The sequence below is a fragment of the Misgurnus anguillicaudatus genome, chromosome 24 (genome assembly GCF_027580225.2).
Source record: "Misgurnus anguillicaudatus chromosome 24, ASM2758022v2, whole genome shotgun sequence".
Classification (NCBI taxonomy): Eukaryota; Metazoa; Chordata; class Actinopteri; order Cypriniformes; family Cobitidae; genus Misgurnus; species Misgurnus anguillicaudatus.
Genome location: NC_073360.2, coordinates 23,284,743 through 23,305,208, shown reverse-complemented (window position 1 = coordinate 23,305,208; position 20,466 = coordinate 23,284,743). Strand labels below are relative to the sequence as shown.

Here is a 20,466-nt window from a genome sequence, read left to right as displayed (position 1 = left end):
TAGCCGCTTGGCGCCAGTCGGCTGACGTACCACAGTAAGAACCGTCTCTTGTCAGTTCATATTTACGCAAAAATCCTCTAACAGTGCACTCCAATCCCTTTACCATTCACGGCAAAGTTATTACTTGTGCTTAGCGTCTTTGTCTGAAAATGATTTGTGATTATATCCTGGCATGTAAATGTACACTTTTGATCAGCTGTCAGAAATAAATAGCAACCAATATTGTAAAAATGCATCAATTTCCAATCAGGTTTTTTTGTGCGAACGAATTCAACCGGTTGCGGAATGTTGTCACTTTTACACTTCGATACAAATCTGCACAACATGATGACAGGCTATATGTTTAACCCTTACCTCGCCAGACAGAATTTAAAACATACACACACTTTTCTAACAAATGCACTATAATAAAATGCGCAATTTAAATGCAAATGAAACGTTACTAAGTCAAAATATGAATGTAATGTCGTCCATTGTTGACAAAACGTATGTATTTGCTGTTTCTATTTAAAACGGCAAGTTGTTTTGTTTTTAGTTTCCTGATTTAAGATATAGTTTCTAAATAAATTGATTTAGAGAGAATAGCTTATAAAGAGTTAATGGTTGCTGATTGCGTCATTAAAGCTTACTTTAGTATAGCTAGATAAATCTTTGTAAAGGATTTGCTTTTCAAATTACAATCGAACACGGCAAATACTGACCTCGTCCAAAGTGTGAAATATATTTTAATTTAGTAATTTCATTAAACGTACTATATATTTGCTACATAGCAAAATACGTCGTTAAATCGCCATCTTAAAGAAGGAAAACATGTATACAAAGCAAACAGACACTTGTTGCTGTGGCCATGAAGGAAACCAAAAGAAAGAGTTTATATTTAATAATAGTATTCATATACTTTATAAAATAGTCTATGAATTCGATTCCTTGTATCATATATGTATAGTTATGTAGATTAAATTAAATACGATAGCCATGTCTTGTTGTTTAAAATGTGAAAATTATCAAAATAAATGTATTTAACAAATTAAGCATGTTCACCTTTAAATCACTGCTGACTGCAAAAAATTGGAATTTAAATTCGTTTATCTTGTTCTGCTTTCAGAAATAAAGCTAGTTGAAATGGACAATTGAAATGATAAACATCAAAAATAATTAATACTTAGCTTTTAAACATTTTAAAAGTCATGCAAAACTACATCTGTTCGTTTTAAATGTCTGCTTAGAACACATATATATATATATATATATATATAATTTTCATTTAGTCGTTTACAATTATTATGTGTAAATTCTCTTCAAATGCGTATATGTCCATTGATTAATTAAGTTTATTTCTGTTGGAAATCATTATACAAACTTACACATTGAGCACACGAATCTACAATATGTTATAACAAATCAGATGTAAATGGTGAAACATAAACGTTTTAATTCTTAAACTTATTTGTTCCTTGGGACTAAAACGACCATTTCTGCGGTTATTCAACAGGCCTACCTGGTGGATTTGGTGTGAATATTTAAGACAGTTGAGAATAAAATAAACATTTTTTTGTGTTTTAGTAGCAGCAAGCTGTTGAAATAACGCTCATCAATAGTCTTTGTGCTTCGACAGGGAGTAATTTGGATTCGGAAGAGATTAACCACACATGGGAATGGTAATGGTTTTCTATGTATATACTTAAGGAAGTAATCACATCAACAAAGTCTCTGCAATTACGCCAGATTTATTTTTCCTGCTATACACATCTAAACCGACAAGAATGTAATCTTGCACTGAGCTTTTATCACACATGACTAAAAAATCGTTCATGCTGGAAAACTTTTTTACTGCCCTTCACTGTTTACTGCCAAAACAACCAGGCGTCGAAAAGTGATGAGCACTTTTATTCAGAGGGATTTTAACGATGAAAACTTCCTGACTTCCTGTTGCACTTTTGAGAGGCGTCTCTTTGTGCAAGGATTTGACCAGAGGAAATTTTCATTAGTTAAAAATAGCCTGGCGTCAAAATTTCATACGTGATCTGCTTCTGTCAGATTTGGTGTCCTTGAGACGGTGTCCGCTGTAAGACAATGTGTCTAATTGTGTTTCCAGGGCTCTAAGGAAATTAATATGTTCCTGCAAAAAGATAACGCAAATCTTTTCAATACCTTTCACATATATGTAACTAGAGGATCCTCTAGGGCTTATCATTAAATGACCGGTGCTTTTTTCTGCTTTTACATTGTTGCTCCTTTTCATCTTTTCATCATCTCTTCTCATCTCTCTGCATCATCTCTCCTGCTATATTTAGCCAGTAGACTGAGGCCTTGGCGCCAGACCGTTTAAGACCTGTCAAAGTCCCTCATATTTCCCCTTGTCACATGTATACCCAGCGCCTCCACCAGCTTCAGCCCCCTCTCTCCTCCGTCCAACCCAGCTCTTTCTCTCTCTCTCTCTCTCTCTCCTCCATTCATAAGATCCTGTTTGATTTTCTTCATATCTTCTTTTCATTTAGTTCATACAATTTGCTCATCGCATAGCCCATTTTGTATCACCAAACTGAGTCCGTACAACGTCTCGCGCCATTACCTCGTGGCCCTACTTTATATAATTGATGTAAAACAATTTTACTGACAGCTCTGGTGTAACATAACTGTATACACCAGCCTGTTCCTTAACCACCATCCATCTGCCCAGAGGCAAATTGGTGGACTTCATAGATATTTGGTCAAATAATGCAACAGTTTTGCCAAACCTATACAGCCAGTTTACAAATTACTATTTTTTACAAGACAGATGATATAAGACTCGTAATGCAAAGGGAAATAAACAGTAAATCACAATATTTTGTATTTTTTCATTCAAGACTTGTGCTCTGTGGAAATGTTTAATTATTTACAAATCATTTGTGTTTTACATCTTTTTTACTTACAGGAAATCATTCAATATTTTTACCATAAGACCTTCAGGTCATAACTCTCTGAATCTACACAAAACACAAGTCGAGAAAAATCAATTCATAAAAACAAAAATATATGGGTGAGCATCATTACCTTTTTCAGGTAACAGGTGGGGGCGCTCTAATAACTTTACCTCAGAGAGCTGTGTACCTGCATCTTCAGTGCCATGTAGTGTAACAAATCACAAGTTAAGGTCTATTAAAGAAATCAAGTAACACCATTTAAGTGAACGTTTAATGCATAGACAGGACACATTGATTGTCAACCTATTTTATAATAAAATAAGTTTAGTTTAGTACACACATTTTAATTGTTATGTGAAGGGTTTCCGCAGAGGACTACAATAAACTTCGATATGTTCGTTGTAAAATGCAATAAAATGTAGTGTAATAATATACTAGTATAATATAGTATATTAGCCACGATGCTTGTCAGATTCCGTGAACTGTTAAAGCCCGCATAGACTCTTTAAACCTGACCCTGTATTTATTTGTAATTTATATAATTTATTTTTGGTTTGTTTGATCACACTTGCTTTTTTGTCCCCCTGATTATGAATCATGCGCAATCTTGCATGCAACAAGTGCTATGTGCTTACAGTAGATATTGCCTTACTGTAGTATTTTTTCGTTTAAAAAAGTTGATATACACTATTATTTGATACAGGTCTAGACATTTTAAAAGGTTTTTTTCAATATTATTCAGTAATATTAATAATAATAAAACATAGAAAGCCTTTTAATTTGTTAAATAACAATATTGATTTTATTTCATTGTTTGTTCTTGCAAAATTATTCATTATCCAAAAAAGCATAACAAATACTATAGAGCTTAGTGCTAATACTTACCTTTTAAATTTTAATTTAAAAATCTGATTTGATAATCTTATGATAATATTTAATATTTGTTGTTTCAATGTTATTTTATTTTATGTTTGAATTTAATTACAAGGTATACTAAAATGTTTTCCGATAAAATAGTTTAATAGTTTTCAATTCTAAAGAACAACAACAACAAGCGACATCTTAAAATCTGTCTGGTCGATATTCAGTGAGAATGAGACGGATAAGGGAAGAATGCTCTTGTTGTATCGGTTTGTATTTGTTTGAGATGCAGCACATATAGACGCCCATCTTAAACAAAGTAGCCTAACTGATGAGACGCAGGTGAGTTTAGGTGTTGGGATTTATAAGATAACTTGATCAAATCGAGTCTATTCAGCAACTAATGAATAAAGTGTTTGCGCGGCACGCATTAATGTCAACACCGACCTTTATAATCCACCCCGGAGCTGTTAGATATTTCGTCTGCTGTCTTTTAAATAGTTTTGGGTCGCCTGATAAGAAATATTACAACACAAAGCTATATAGAGTTGTGCTATCTGGAGATTGATGTATAGTCTATCAACCCCAGCGCCATACAAACATTGTAAACGCGTAAATAGGCCTATAAAAGCTACCTACAGCTGTAAAAAAAAAATGCAGCCTGAAGTTTAAAAAACTTGAAAATTCAACCTACTATTTTAAGTTTTGGCTTATGAAAAGTTGACATAACTTTTAAAATCAAGTTGAAATTGTTTAACTTTTATTTTTATTTTACTTTAACTTAAAAAATTATGTTGATTTGACAAAAATGCTGCATTTTTTTCAGTGCAGCTACGGACAGAAGATCATGATTCTTTCTTAGCACCATACATTGATTTTATAAGCATTTTATAACTGCGTAAAATAACATTATATATGGCAACTGTCAAACTTATGGCATTAAATGTATGCTAAGCTGCAGACAATGGTTAGCAGATTTACTTGTACACTTGTAAATATTACTAAGATGCGTTTGATTTCATTTTTCTAGGATGAGCTCTTTAAGGATGTTGTGATAACCAAAAGGCCTGGTTATCAATAATTATGTTTTCACCTGAGGTCTTACTTTCAGATTTTGGTAGAAAAAAGTCCCACATTTTGGGAAAAATGTTAAATTATTGCACATTTATTACATTGACTCCATATAAAACATTATTTACTGGAGAGCTGTAACACTAACAAAAGCATTTTTACACTGTAATATACAACATTTTGAGGTGGTCAAAATACTTTTCTTCTAAAAAGTCTGGTTTTATATGGTTTAAGAGAAGCAGTGCAATCACTTGATGGTTTATTCAGTAGTTTTCAGAAGCAAGACCTCTGCAAGTAGGGATAGACCAGTAGCTGTGCTAGAAAAGAGACGGTTATTGAATAAAGTGTGTGGACGATTCAAGTAGTGTTTTGGAACAGCCACAAAATCTTAAATGGATTTCTAACAAGCCTTGAATTGACTCATTGTAGATTGTGTATCAGTGTCAACGCAAGACACGGCAGACGGTTTATAGATTGTTTGTTTAACTAAACGTACAAATTTGCACAACAGCCTTCTGACACCAAAGACACGAGGAAACCTTTGACACCTCTCATTGAAATCTCTGCTCTATCTTCTGTTGGTATTTATAGGATGACGCTCCAGTGATAAGGTGGCACTGATGGTCTGGAGAGAGAGAGAAACAAGGACTGAAGGTGCGAGGTCTGCCACCAACCACATCACATTGGCTTTTGAAACATTTTACCCTGCTTTGCTGAGTGTGTGTGGGTTTGAAGTGTGCATGGGACATTGAGGCTTTATGTCTGTGGGTAAGAAACACCTAAAAAGTTAAGTATTTTAGTAATGCTTAAAAAAAATGTATGTTCTGATATATCTGCTTGTATTGCACAACCTAATAAAGCTCACTTTAGTGACACAACAATGGTTTTGTCAGTGGTTTTGTCTGCCCTGTGGGTGTCAGGTCAAGTTGCATACTACTACTGTAAGTTTTAAGCTTCTTCATGAATCTGTTAGCATTATTTGAGTACAAATACTCCAAAATAACAAGGAGAAATGAACAGGAGTATTTTGAAGCTGAATTAATGCTTTGTTAGAGCTATGCATTACTTTTATCAATTTACATGTATAGATAAGTATATTTATAAAACATTAGCTTTGGGGCAGTTGAGAAATATCTGAGGAAAGTTTACTTACACATTCCGGTCCATCTGGAAAATGTATTTGATATTATAATGATACAAAAATTAAACAAATTAAATTAAGCAGCAACGGAAGAAATCCCAGCCAATGTCCTGAAACTTGTAGATTGTTATTATTATAAATAAAACCATTTACTGTACAAAGACAGTGATTTAGATTTTAGCCTCTTGCTCAGATTCATATTTCATGAATTAAATGCATGTCTTGACAAATATATTCTGAAGAGATTATTGAAAAGAGAAAGTACATTACCAATCAATAAACAAAGAATTGTGAGAAAGTCAAAATGCATATACTGTATTAAGCAAACACACTTGCATAAATTTCTATTTCATAATCAGATTATTACAAAAAATATTCCATACAAAGCATCTGCATTGCATTCAGTCCCAAACTCATTCCAACTGTAACTTTGCCTATTATACTGTAAATTATGGTAAACAACACACAGATTTTTTCGGTAACACTTTACAATAAAGTTGTATTAGTAAAAATTAGTTAATGCATTAACTAACATGAACAATATAGTTTTCAGCATGTATTAATTCTTGTTAATGCTAGTTAATGTCAATACGCTTATTTATGTTAGGTGCGTTAATTAATGTTAACAATTTGATTTTATAAATGTATTAGATAATTACAAAATTAACATGAACGGACATTAATAAATGCTTCTGAAGTATTACTCATTGTTAGTTTATGTTAGCTAATGCATTAACTAATGTTAACAAATACAACCTTAAAGTGTTACCATTTTCTCAGCTATTACATGCACTTATTTAAAGATTTCAGCAAAATAATAACTAACATTAATTTCCTTTAGCATTTTCACAGCTCTTGTATCAGTTTGGCTGGAATTTAGTTCAGTGTGATTATGTGTAACAAGTTTCATCCAATCAAACTGAGTTTAGATACTATTAATCTAATTTCTAATTCAATTCACCAAATAAAAAGAAAATACATAATGATATATCAATGAAACCATAATGTGTGTAAAGAAAGTTTGGGTAGCCGTCTGAATCACCTGCATGAATGTGCTGTGGATCCTCGAGACCCCTGTTGCTTAATATCAGCCTTGCACACATCGAGGAAAAAAAACGAATAAGGACACATCTGTAAACGAACATCCCTTCGAAAAAAAAGAATTCTGAATTCATAAAGTAATAAACTTGGTCTAAATAACATCAAATATACAGAACACATGTGCTGAATAATAAAACACTATAACGTAACGCAACATTTCGATCATAAACATAACCAAATGTCATTAATTATCAAATAAAACCTGACAGTCTAATAAAGTTTAACTGTTAACTACAATACGCTTCTACTAAACATTAAAACAATACGGCAGTTGTGTTCTTAAAAAGGAAATGGTTTCAATTGTGCAGCAATCAACAGTTTGATGATGCAAGTGTCAGACTCGGTGTAATGCTGTATAACGTTAGGCTTAAACTCATCTAATCTGAACACACAACACTCATACACAAAGAATAAAAGATGCACACTGGACACTGATAATAATATAGGCAATATGACACTTCATTGAGAAAAAGTGGTGACCCATCTACAGTACATCAGACCAGTCCAGGTTCATATCCAAGCTCTCTTCTCTCTGAAACGGTGGCTACATCACTTAAACTTTTATTCAGGGAAAATAAAATTAGATTAGGGGGTCTTATCTGAGAATGGCTGTATGACACCCTCTTAATTCTTCAAACCTTTTTCTGTTTGATTAAAAGAAACTCATAAAGATATGAAGCTGATGTGGCCTTTTTAATAGGGTACCATGGTGCGGGTTTTACTGTCGAGATTGTTTAAAGGCAGGTGGGAGGCTTTCATGGGTCTGAGATCAGAGCTGGTTTAAGGAAATACGGTGGTGTAGAGGCTAAGGGGTTGGCTCTCATTGGTGGGGAGTGGAGAACGGTAACCCTCGAAGTTCCTGGGAATGCTTCCACTGGTTGAGCCGGAGCTATTGCTGAGCGTCTCGATGCTTCCCTCCCTCTGCAACTCTGTTACAAGACAAAGAGAAGAGCGAATACGTAAGGGATAATGTTATGTATGGGCAACAGGTTGATATTGCAGAAATAAGCCCTGACAGTGTGATCAGGTGTGATCTTGTATTACACTAAAGGGGCTTATTTCGCGATAACAACTGGCTGCATGTACATTATCCCACTTATTATACGGCTATTTACCTCATTAGTAGGGCTGGGTATCGATTCAGATGTTCCAGATCGATTCGATTTCGATTCTTGGTTCGATTTAGGGATGCATAACGATTAATCGGGATTAATCTATAGCAGAATAAAAGCTTTTGTTTACATCATATATATGTGTGTGAACTTTATATAATAATTAGGTATATATGCACACATGTATAATTTTAAAGCAACACTAAAGAGTTTTTGCTCTTTGCTCCCCCTACAGGTTGGAAGCGGAATTGTCCATTACCACTGTCGTAAATAATTTAGCCTACTGCAGCAAAGCTGGCTCTGATTGGATTGTAGGTCTGCCGTAAAGCAAGTTTTTGTAGTTTTCACTCGAACTACAGGACCGCGACCCGACGGCTGGAAACTTCTTTAGTGCGGTTTTGGCCAATAGAGGGCTGCAAAGCGAATGTGAAAGTGCCGTTCACCCCGTTTCGAGTGGATGAACGACTGAAACTTTTTTGGAAACGTTATTTTAAGGTAAAAAAAACTCTTTAGTGTTGCTTTAAGAAAAAATATATTTATATATTAAGTACTTATATTTAATATAAATTGAACATAAATATACAAATGTATATGAAGAGTTTTGTTGCAAAACGAGATAATCACTGTTTTTTTAATTGTTCAGAATTCTCGTTTTTAGGTTGTGCATTCCAATTAATTTCAATGCAACTGCGGTTGGTTTGTTTTGATTTAAACCTCCATAACTTAAAAAATACAGCTAAGTAGCACCATAAAACAAAATAATAACATGATAACATAATAATAAACATGTTTTGACAAAAATGTTAAAAAATGGATTTATCTCATTTTGCAACGAAACTCTTCATATGTACATGTAAACATTTCTTAAATATATACCTGCATGTGTGTGCATTTATCTATAAAAAGTTATTTTACACAGTTCACACACATATATGATGTAAACAAAAACTTTTATTTTGCTATAGATTAATTGCGATTAATCGTTATGCGTCCCTAGTTCGATTCTCGGATTGATTTTTATACCCGATTCTCGATTCAACTCAGTGAATAAAGATTTAATACAAATACTGTAATTATAAAAAAAAGAGATCGTTTTTGAATCGACCACGTTTTAAAAAACAATTAATATAAAAGATAGATTTTTTTTGCCCAGCCCTACTCATTTGTAACATTAAATATTGATTTGAAATATTTTTTTTGCACATTTTTAATGAATGCAGACCTTCCGCGAAGAAAAAACACGTTTAATTTTGGTTTAAAGATAAGAAAATACGTTCATATGTCACAAACACACTATTTGGTCTAATCATTTGTAAATATAATGCCATATACGTTATTTAAATTCATATTTCATTTTTGTGTAATATTAAACTGTTCCTGTCAAAATGATTTGCAGCATCTGGATTACCGTGTGTTATTAGTTTTAGTTGGTTGTTATCTCGGAATAACATATATTGGAATGTCACGACTGACCAATCAGAATCAAGCATTTAAGAGTGTCGTGTAATAAAAACACAATAGTAAACACATTAAACTTGTGATTCATGAAAAAAACTGCATAAGGATTCACTGCAGAGATTTGTGTTTCAAAAACTTTTAAAAATGTGTAAATTGTGTTACTTAAATGTATACATTATAAAGCAAAAATACATGAGTTTAGGAAGAATGAGACCCAGAAGTAGGTTATTGTTAATCAAGAATACATTAGACAGAGTGACTGTGTTGTACACACTGTTTATAAATATTTATTACCTCTTTATACCAAACAAGGAAACTTGACTAAAAACCAACAGTTCCACTGTAAATTCAAAACATGAAGAGTAGAATGGTGTAAATGCACATTTTGGAATAAAATATACGTAACATATGACTTGGTCCAAAACTCACCTGACATCTGATGTTAATAAAACTATGACACAACAAACATTTGTTGATTTATTGTGCAAACAATCACATTTTATAGTGTGATGTTTCAGCATGATTCGTCTTGTATATGTTGTTAATGTTTTTAAACATTGTCAGTATATACAAAACCTCACAACAGCACAGAGTCAATAACAGCTGTGATATATACAATGTTTTTAACATACGTCAGACGCAGCCTGCTCGTGTCCATAATTTTCAAGTTATTATCTGTTGTGTATACACACAATGTCTGGCATACAAACACACACGGTGCGGTGCTAAAATGATAGCGGGACTGGGTGGCCACATTTCCTCTGATGATTTGCGCTCGTGGGGGAAGTGAGGAACTGTTTGTTTGCTTTGCGAAGTGTGCACATACTCTTCTGACAGGTGCTCGTAAATCCAGTTCTGCAGGCTGAAAGTGAAAGCAGCATGCCAGGAAAGAGATGGTAGCTATGTTTTTCCTCGTGTGCCCGCCTGGCAGATAGCACAGGCACGCAGTGTGGCAAGGTCTGAACCTGCTCACACGCACGCAGGTATGCGCAAATAAATGCAGGTTGAATGATGCCACGAAGCCTTGTAGCAATTACAGACAGAGCACAAGCGGTCAGGGCTCACACCTGGACCGGACACTGCTGATGTGGACAGCCTGCGGCGAGTGTTTGTTTGTGAATCTGTGTGTAGGAAGAGCACCAGCAGTGATACATTTCCGCTGGAACTGTGCTGTAGTGTGGGACAAATAATGATGTCACACACGTATATGGGGGGTGAGGTCGGGTGGCTTAAAATTGCATCATACATCAAAACAAATGCCTTACATTAAATTAAACGCAATCTCTCACTACATCTGTATTTTGATCCATACACAAATTACACACACTGTCAAAAACTTTCTGCTCCCCTCTCTGGATCAACGTAGGCATGTCTGATTGTTTTGTGGCCCCTGTGGCTGCACCACGGCTGCCAGGTCTCCAGCAACAAGGCTCCAGCCAAATACTATTAAACAAGCTGTTTTTAGGCAGTAAACACCAGTACACCATGACACAGAGACATTTGAAGATCCCGTTTGCTGTGGGAAACCAGCACACGCTTACTCCGTAAAGAACACGACTGCATGACGGAGAACATCGGTTTTGGTGGCTTTGAGTCAACTGATCATTAGAAGGACACAAAACTTGATCAAAGCACATAAAGAATACTTAATCAGAATGATGTGTCAGTGTACATGCCAATGAGAGAGTGGGCACAATCTGTACCGCCATTATAAGGGAGAGATGCGGGCAAGAGGGACACAGGGCACAATTCGTATGTATTTAACGAGTTGGCTAATTTGTACGACCACACTTTTATGTACATTTGTGAGCCATTTGTTTTTCCCCTGTGACGTTGGGGTTAGGGGCGGGCTTAGGGATGGGGCTTTATAATTGATTTTTTATGATAATCTATAAAAATAATTAATTTTGTAAAATTCATACAAATTAGCCAACTTATAAATTACGAATTCCAGTGAGATCATTTTTTTTAATTGTATATTTTGTTTTTGTCTTGAGGACTAATGTTTATAAATATGAAGAGTTTCGTTGCAAATAGAGATAATTTTTCAGAAATCTCTTTTTTTGGTTGTGCATTCCAATTAATATCAATTCAACTGCAGTTGGTTTGTTTTGATTTAAACCTTCATAACTAAAGCAATACAGCTAAGTAGCACCATAAAACTAAATAATAACATGATAACATAATAATAAACATGTTTTGACAAAAATGTTAAAAACGGAGTTATCTCGTTTTGCAACTAAACTCTTCATATAATGTTAAATTAAATAAAATTATTATTTTTAATTCATCATAAAACATTTATTAATATGTACATTATGTGCTGAATAATTAAAAAAACTATACTAACCCAGAAGTTAAATAAAAACAATATTAAGAAGTATCTGGAATTTATTTTAGATATGGGATTAAAAATAAAGGACAAAAAAACATGCTTGGGTGCACAAAACATTATGTGATCAATAAGTAATTATTTTAAATTACTTTATAATCATAAAGTGAAAAAATAAGTTAAAGTCATAAAAGCTTCTATATAATATAATATATAATATCTATAAGTAGTCAACATTTAAAACAATAAGATGAAATTACTTTGTTAGATTACAGGCCTAACTAAATATTTAAAGGAAAATATTTACACAATTTTTCATTTTTTTACTATGTTCTTCCCACAACTTAGATGAATTAATACATACCTATCTGTTTTCAATGCGTGCACTTAATCTTTGTACAGCACGTCGTGAATGTGTTAGCATTTAGCCTAGCCCCATTTATTCCTTAGGATCCAAACAGGGATAAATTTAGAAGCCACCAAACACTTTCATGTTTTCCCTATTTAATGACTGTCACATGAGTAGTTACACGAATAAGTATGGTGGCACAAAAAAAACGTGGTGAGTTTTTAAGTGAATAAAAAATAAGAACTATATTGTATGGTGGAGGGGCACTTAGTTTGCAGCACAACATCATCACTCCGGATTACTCTTCCTCTCCGTCGAAGTGCTGCAAACTACGTTTTCTTCCATCATACAATATAGTTCTTATTTTTCATCTGCATAAAAAATTGCCACGTTTTATTTTGTGAAAACATGGAAGTGTTTAGTGGCTTCTAAATTCATCCCTGTTTGGATCCTACGGAATGAATGGGGCTAGGCTAAATGCTAACACATTCACAACGAGCTATACAAAGATGAAGTGCACGCATTAAAAAAAGATAGATATGTATTAATTTGTCTAAGTTTAGGTAAGAACATAGTAAAATATAAAAAAACTGTGGTGTTTTCCTTTAAGGCAGGAACTTTTTTTACAGTGTTGTTTAAATAGTATATGTACTCCTCATCTACATCTCTAATATGCAAACACACTACTAACACATTCTATGCTTATTATTATATGCAGTTATATGTTATATTTAACATTGCAAATGGAGGCGCATAAACAAACCTTATTGACAAGCACGTGTAAGTGCGCACACAAATACACACACACACGCGCGCGCGCACAGTTAATAGTTATTTCACAGCCCCTCTGAGATTATCCCTCAAATGAAAAGCTGGCATTAAAGAAGTCATCCTCTTTAAAGACGGGCATTAGCAACACCCCAGCTGAGGGGCTTTAGAGGTATTGTGGGAACACATGGGACACTATTGCTGTGACAGAGCCTCATCCTGTATCCAGTTTACTTATTCTGTCTGGACTATTATTAGCATCTGACCCCTTTCCAGACTGGATGCAATGAAAGTGGCTGGAGTGCAGCTCATGGCCCATGCTAAGCACACAGACACATCTCCAAAGTCTCCATATTTCATGGTCATTACAGAATGCGGTGCAGGTAAAGGTGGCAGGCTTTCATTGTGCTTTCAATTACCAAGTAATGAAAACCTACTGTTCCCTGCCCCTACACATACCATACCCGAGCATAAACACCCAGCAAGGGCACATTTTTCATTCACTCATTAGAGACAGAGACGTACTGTCGGTGGAGGGCTTTAGACTCGGTGGGTATGGGAAGGAAGGACTTGTGGGAGTAGAGAAAGTAAGAGTAGGTAGATTGTCTAGGCAGGCATCACTGTTATTATTGCTCATACTTTTGTAATCAGGGATTCATTTTTAACCCATAAGCCCCAAGTATTAATCTCTGGCACGTAACTTATCTTTCCCTTTTTGCGCTATTGCCAAAGACGGTGTTACAGGGACGCAGGAAGTATGGCAAGGGAGACACAGCGTCTCGTTCCCTTCTCAGGGAACAACAGTTACACATTAAACGACCAGAATATCATCGATTTTTTAAGTGAGCTATTTTGGACACAAAGGAAGCAAATACCCTTTACTATTAATATGAAGGGTTATGGGGTTTGTTCAGATCCGCCTATCAATCACCCTAGCAACACCTTAGCAACCATCCACACCCCTTAGCAATGTGGCAATGAGTTCTGCAGAGTCGAGCATCACTCACGTTTTGCTTCGGAAAACTATTCATGAATCATGCACCGTATGTCTCCGGTGAGTGCTAAAAAGTAGGACTGAGTGATGTTCTCGCTTTAAATTGCCAGACAGTAATGCAAGTAATGAATGATAAAACTTACAGTCATAAAAAATGAATCAGACTTCTGACCACGACCACACACAAAGATTTATCCGTCAGAGGCGGCAGAAAAGATTGTGATGCTCTGACTTTGCTGCCTTGTTTCTTACACAATAAAAGCATATTCATGTTCCTCTGTGTAATGTATCAACAGCTGTACTGTAGCATTAAGACAAAGGTGTGAATGCCACTTACTCACTGCACATTTACTTAAAGGGTTAAATTATTTAAAATGAACTCTGTCTGTGAAATAACATGCTATCACCTTCATGTGTTACTGCGCTGGAAGAGCGAGAGGAAATGTTTCTAGGAAATGTGAGAAGAAATATTATCCTCTCACACACAATGTTAGCGTGACCCATGTCTGTTAAAACTGTGGCATGAGCTGAAATTAGATTTGTACATCTTCTAAAGAAATTTTGAGTGGTGTTTGCTTGTGGAAAACTCATTAATTTGAAGCATATGGGTTGCTGTTCGGAGTGATTTTTCAGATTAGTCAGAATGGTTTGTTTTAATCTCTAACATAAAGTTTAAGCAATAATAATCGTGATGTTTATCATTAGCAAGCAGCAATAATAACAACTCTCAGGCCTCCGTAATAAATTTGGTTTATTTAAACGGTTTCTAAATGCAATATAGTGTTAGCAAACTTTTCAAACGTGCTAAATGAGCTAAATAGGACCGAAATCCATTAACATAACAAACATGAGTGATTCTTTATTTACCAGACTGGTTACGAGTAGACCACAGACTCTTAATAAACCCCCAGTCAAACAAAATCGCTCAGATTCAGTGAGCATTAAGAAGGTCTATTACTGCTACCAGAGTAATTGGTTAAATAGTTGCTCAAGGCGCAGGTCTCAAATTTAAGCCAGTGGGATGGAAGGCTCCTGCCATTTACAATTACAAACCACTCAGGCTGGTGGCTTAATTTGAGTTTTGATTCGATTACTTGATTTAATTGCTGTCCATATTACTTTAAGTCTCCGTGATTGATGGGCCCGGTCAATGTGACGGCCGTGGAGCTGAACGTCATGCCATGCATCTGAAGGACTGAAACCCCGAGTCGTGTAGCCAGTACACACACACACCCACACACCCACATTCTGGTTTCCATGTTTTGTGCTTTGTGAGGACATCCCATATAATGCATTTTATACCGTACAAACTGTATATGTATTCCCTTCCTCAAACCCTCAAAACATCACAGAAAACTTTCTGCTACCTTAGATTTTCAAGAAACATCATTCTGTTTGATTTATAAGCTTGTTTCCTCATGTGGTCCTCAAAATGTCCCCACAAGGTCACAAAAATACTGGTATTCCTATCTTTGTGTCCCCACAATGTGAAAATTACCAGGTACACACACACACACACACACACACACACACACACACACACACACACACACACACACACACACAGAGTGAGGTTCATTAAAGCACTGCAATCTGAGGATGAATATCGAACTCGGCTCAGACAATACAGATATATGGAATAGATGTACATCACATGTGACCCTGCCTGTGAAATTCAGGCTAAAGTCTCATTGTCATTTTGAGTCAAAGTTTGATCTATTGATATCACTATGATTTCAATTTCTGACATAGCCTTGTCTCAGTCAGTATTAAAGATATCAACATGATTATACATTATGTTGGATAATTTTAAAGCAGTAAATCACAAAAAAGACATAACATATGTAGAGTTTGGTTTCAAAATGCGATAAATGCCATTTAAAAAAATATATATATATATTTACGGCAAAAAAGTATTGTATCAGGTCAGTATTAAAAAGGAAATTCTTAATTTTAGGCAAAATTCAATATCCGCCGTGATATTATGTCATCTTTTCTGCCTTTTTTTCCAAAACGTGATAAACGCCACTCCTCCTTCTCTGCAGAATGCAATAAATCCGCTCAACAAATCACAGCGCACCATTCCACGCATTGTAAACAATAATGTCAGCGCGTTGAATACACACAGAATCCTAGTTTTCCTCATCTACTTTGTATTTCGTGATCAACAAACAAACAAAAACAAAATAATACTTTTGATGGCATTGATAAACCTTTGGTGGTTTTCAGTGGTGGGGAAGAAACGTAAGCCCTCAACATCTAATAATTTACGTGAAAGACAATCGGAAAAATGTCGGCGATCGCTTGTTCTCACATGGCAGCATCAAGCTTCAAGATTTATAGCATTTAAAAACAAAACTGTTATGGATTTATTGCATTTTGTCGAAAAAATAATCAGTTTTTATAATAAATCTTTAAAATCGAGTTATGGATTTGAATTTTTAATGTTATTATAACAAAAGATGCTATGTGAAAGTTGTAACAGAAAATAGTGGTTTTCATCTTGGTATAGAAAACACATTTTTACCCAAATTAGTCAATATGGATTTATTGTGTTTTGGAACCAAACTCTTTATATACAGTATAACATATATATTAATTAATGGATTTCACATATATTAAAAGATGTCACATACATTTACTTTTGAAATACTAGAATATTTGAAATATATATCAAATATGACACACATTAAATCTGTGTACATCTTGAATTTCTATGTCATAAGACTGTAAGTGAAACACCTACATATGCATATATACATACATATATATGAACATATGTTTACATGTGGCCCCAGATCAGATTCCTGTATAGTTACCATTTCTCACTACCCCAAACATGTGTATGCTTAACACCACCACACTGGTCAACTTCCTTAAGCTTTCATCTACCAGCCACAAACACATTAGCAATAAACAGCAACACATGAAATCTGCTTTGCATAATTGCCATTTTACTTTGCATTAGTCAGATCATCACTAAGTAATGAAATAATAGTGGTAAAAGATGTTGTTCTTTTTAAGCGCACGATGCGGGAGATCACCTGCAGGAGGCGGGACGCTTTGAGAAGAAAAAAGGAAAATGTTTATTCACAGCACAGAGGGCCGTGTGCATGAGTGCTTTTTTAAGTGTGAGGCCATTAGAGGCAACAGTGTTATGTGTGTGTGTGTGTGTGTGTGTGTGTGTGTGTGTGTGTGTGTGTGTGTGTGAGGAACAAACGCAGTGACAGTCACACTCTCTCTAGCATGCTTCGCTTGCTCTCTCCTCTTTTCACTTTCCTGGAAAGTGCTACAGTCAGGTCAGTGATCTCATATGGGCAGGCAACGCCTGGACCGTTAGCGCTGTAACGCCTTTCAGCTGCGCCTTCAAGAAACTCATCCATTATGTTCTCTATCACTAATGCATGCAACCTCCTTTAATGATATAGTGATACAGAGCACATGTGCAGATGTGATGAGAGACAGAAAGGATGCATTTGAATGTCTGCATTTTAAGAGTATGTACTGAATTAAATGAAGAACTTGCTTCTTTAGTAACAACAAACTATTTGTGACCTTGTCTGTGAAATCTAGGCAATATTATTATGAGAACAGGAGCATCAAAATTTAAGTTTAATCAATTTTTGACACAGCCTTACCCAGTCAACTGTAGATGAGTTTTCACAGGCAGGGTCATGTGCAGTATAAAACATTACATATAATGACAACTTAAAAAAAACAAAACAATGATAGTAAAGTTTTTCCCAAATACACCGATCAAGTAGCAGGTATGATATTTTATTACGTGTTGTTTGCAGGGGTCTCTAACCTTTTTGTGAGCAAGGGCTACCACAATGGATAAAACAATCTGGAAGGCTACTTTTTGATATAGTCTTCTCAAAACTTTTACTTGTTGACTTTATTTTATTTTAATTGTTGATATGTTTTTATCATTGTTTAAAATGTTAACATACATAAAAAGCCAAGCTAGTATAAAATATGTAATAAATAAATATTAAAATTGAGGCTATTAATGGAATCTGCTTTGGTGGGCAACTCACAGACATGTTGGGACCACTGTATCGTGAATACATAGTAGGCTATAGACATCCTACACTCTTAAAACAAATGTGTTAAAATAAGACATCTTGTGTCTAGTTAAGGACAACACATCTAGTGTCTGTGTTATTTTTGGAACAACACACTTTGTGTTGTTTTAACACATCTTGTGTTGTCCCTTTTATTTATTTGAACTCACAGTCAACACGAAATTACACATAATAACACAAAACAATGTGTTAAAATTAACACATCCTTTCTGAGAGTGTACTCATACAATAGACTTTAATGCATGCATATGAAAAATCTCTGAACAAATGTTTAGTCAGAAAGAAAATGTGCACTAAATGATAGTTTTAGACTGAGGTATTTAATAATAAACTATAAATCCGCAGTTAGACTAGCAGTGACTAGCAGTAGCAGAGCGGCGCAATCTCAATGATTTCAATTGAAGCTTCGCGACTTCCGGCGTCACAAGCGACAGTGACGATTGGCGGCTGGATGGGCGCGACAAAGTTGAGAAATGTTAACTTTGTGCAAATTATGAGCGACTTTCGGGAGCGACGGCCAGTGGGAATGAAGCAGTGGAGTTCACGTCATCCGTCTATCGTCATTTACTGAAGTGGGAAGTACCCATTTGTTTATGACAACCATATTTAAACACGCCTCTTTTGAAAGAGACGAGCGACACACAGCGACAAAGTCGCTTATAATGTGAATGTACCTTTAGAGAGTCTAAATGCAGTAAAAGACCTAAAAGTCTAGATCATTTTTGTATTCACAGCTCTGAAGCACGCAGCATGTCTCACCGACACCTGCCTCCAGCCTCTATTTGTGGTGCTCTCAAATGCCTGACGCTTTCGTCATGTTTCACCAACACCGTGTCTAGACATTCTGGAACATCTTTTAAAAGTGCCTTTTCCACCCCCTCAGGTGTCCTGCTTTCTTTCTCTGTCTTAGTCTCTTTTCTTCTCTTTCAGGGATGCTACTTACTGACTGTCGCTCCCTTGAGCAAGCTGTTAAGTGCAGTCTCAAAAAAAGTCACAAAAAGCCCATTTACTGCAAGCTGGGATCCAGTGTGTAGTTGTGACACTGCACCGCTGCTGAATCTAACACGCATGCAATTATTTTTAAGCTGCTGTTTTGCTGCATTATTCTCGCTGTGAATTTGTATAGTTAAAAATACACAATAAATGCTATTTAAAAATGTTAACCTACATTGTAATTGTTTAGCAATTGTTTGTTGTACTAATTGTGGGGTTGGAAAAATGAAATCTTCCAAATACTGTACCTGTAGCTCAACTGGGAGTATTGTAAAAGTGACACAAATCTCATTGGTTTGATCCAGAGAACACACATACTGATAAAATGTGTAACATGCACTGTAAGTTGCTTTGGACAACAGCTTGTACCAAATTCATAAATGTACACTGCTGGTCATCCTATTAAGATGGTTCATCCCAAAATTCTGGCATAATATCCTCACCCTCATGTTGTTCTAAACCTGTATGAGTTTCGCTATTCTGTTGAACACAAATGAAGATATTTTAAAGGTTACGTTCTTTTTGATCCCATTTTTTTAACCCTAGTTAGTGTGTAATGTTGCTATAATAGCATAAATAAAACATGTAAAATGATAAAGCTCAAAGTTCAAGGCGCTCTAAGCGAATTGAAGCATTTTAGACCATAAAACATTTTTTGTTTCATACCGGAAACATCTCCTCACTATCTGCTTGCTGCCTGTCGGCTGATCAAACTGTAAAAAAATGTGATCTCTGTAGACAGCCCAGGCTTCACAAACTGCAATATCAACAAGTGGCCAAACCTAGCATCACAAAACAAAACAAAGTATTCCAGCCAATAAACGACAAAAAGGATTTGGGGGTGGGGGTTGGGCGCGTTCATAAAAGCACGGAAGGGAGGGGGAGGGGGAGGAGTTAGCTACGCTCCGTCTGTTTGAAAACAGTTTCAAACATCAACAATAACTAACGTCTCGCAGATTCGCTTAGAGAGCCTTTCACTGCCAGGCGATATATTTTCTTTAACAGAATTCGCCTTTCAAAGCCTACAGCGAATGGCCAGTTTGGAATACAGCCCTCTACTTTCTGCTTTAGTGACGTCACTAGAACAGTTTTTTGACTAAACTCCGCCTACAGTTATACGTCAGTCGCCAGCTAAGCTAACGGCAAGCTAAGCTGCTATTGAATCACAACACACTAAACAAGTTACACAATCAGAACTCGATACGTATTTCTGAGAAATAAAACAGGGTGCCAAATACTTTCATGATATCCAGACCCAATGTTTCACTGATGGATGGGGAGAGAGTCCAAGA

The 20,466-nt window shown here is 35.5% G+C and overlaps 2 protein-coding genes across 4 annotated transcripts in view; one reads left to right on the top strand and one right to left on the bottom strand.

Moving 5' to 3' along the window:
* Positions 1-5,746, top strand: part of brip1 (BRCA1 interacting helicase 1) — a 117,825-nt gene extending 112,079 nt beyond the window's left edge. For both annotated transcript variants that reach the window (XR_012367904.1, XM_073863460.1), the window contains one exon: positions 5,430-5,746. Coding sequence is in view for 1 of the 2 variants with exons in the window: in XM_073863460.1 (XP_073719561.1) it covers positions 5,430-5,459 (30 nt within the window). In the remaining variant the exon portion in view is untranslated. The remainder of the gene's footprint in view (positions 1-5,429) is intronic.
* Positions 5,747-6,273: 527 nt separating this feature from the next.
* bcas3 (BCAS3 microtubule associated cell migration factor) overlaps positions 6,274-20,466 on the bottom strand; it is a 289,480-nt gene continuing 275,287 nt past the window's right edge. For both annotated transcript variants that reach the window (XM_055196654.2, XM_055196655.2), the window contains one exon: positions 6,274-8,009. In XM_055196654.2, the coding sequence (XP_055052629.1) occupies positions 7,861-8,009 (149 nt within the window). In that variant the 3' untranslated portion in view covers positions 6,274-7,860. The remainder of the gene's footprint in view (positions 8,010-20,466) is intronic.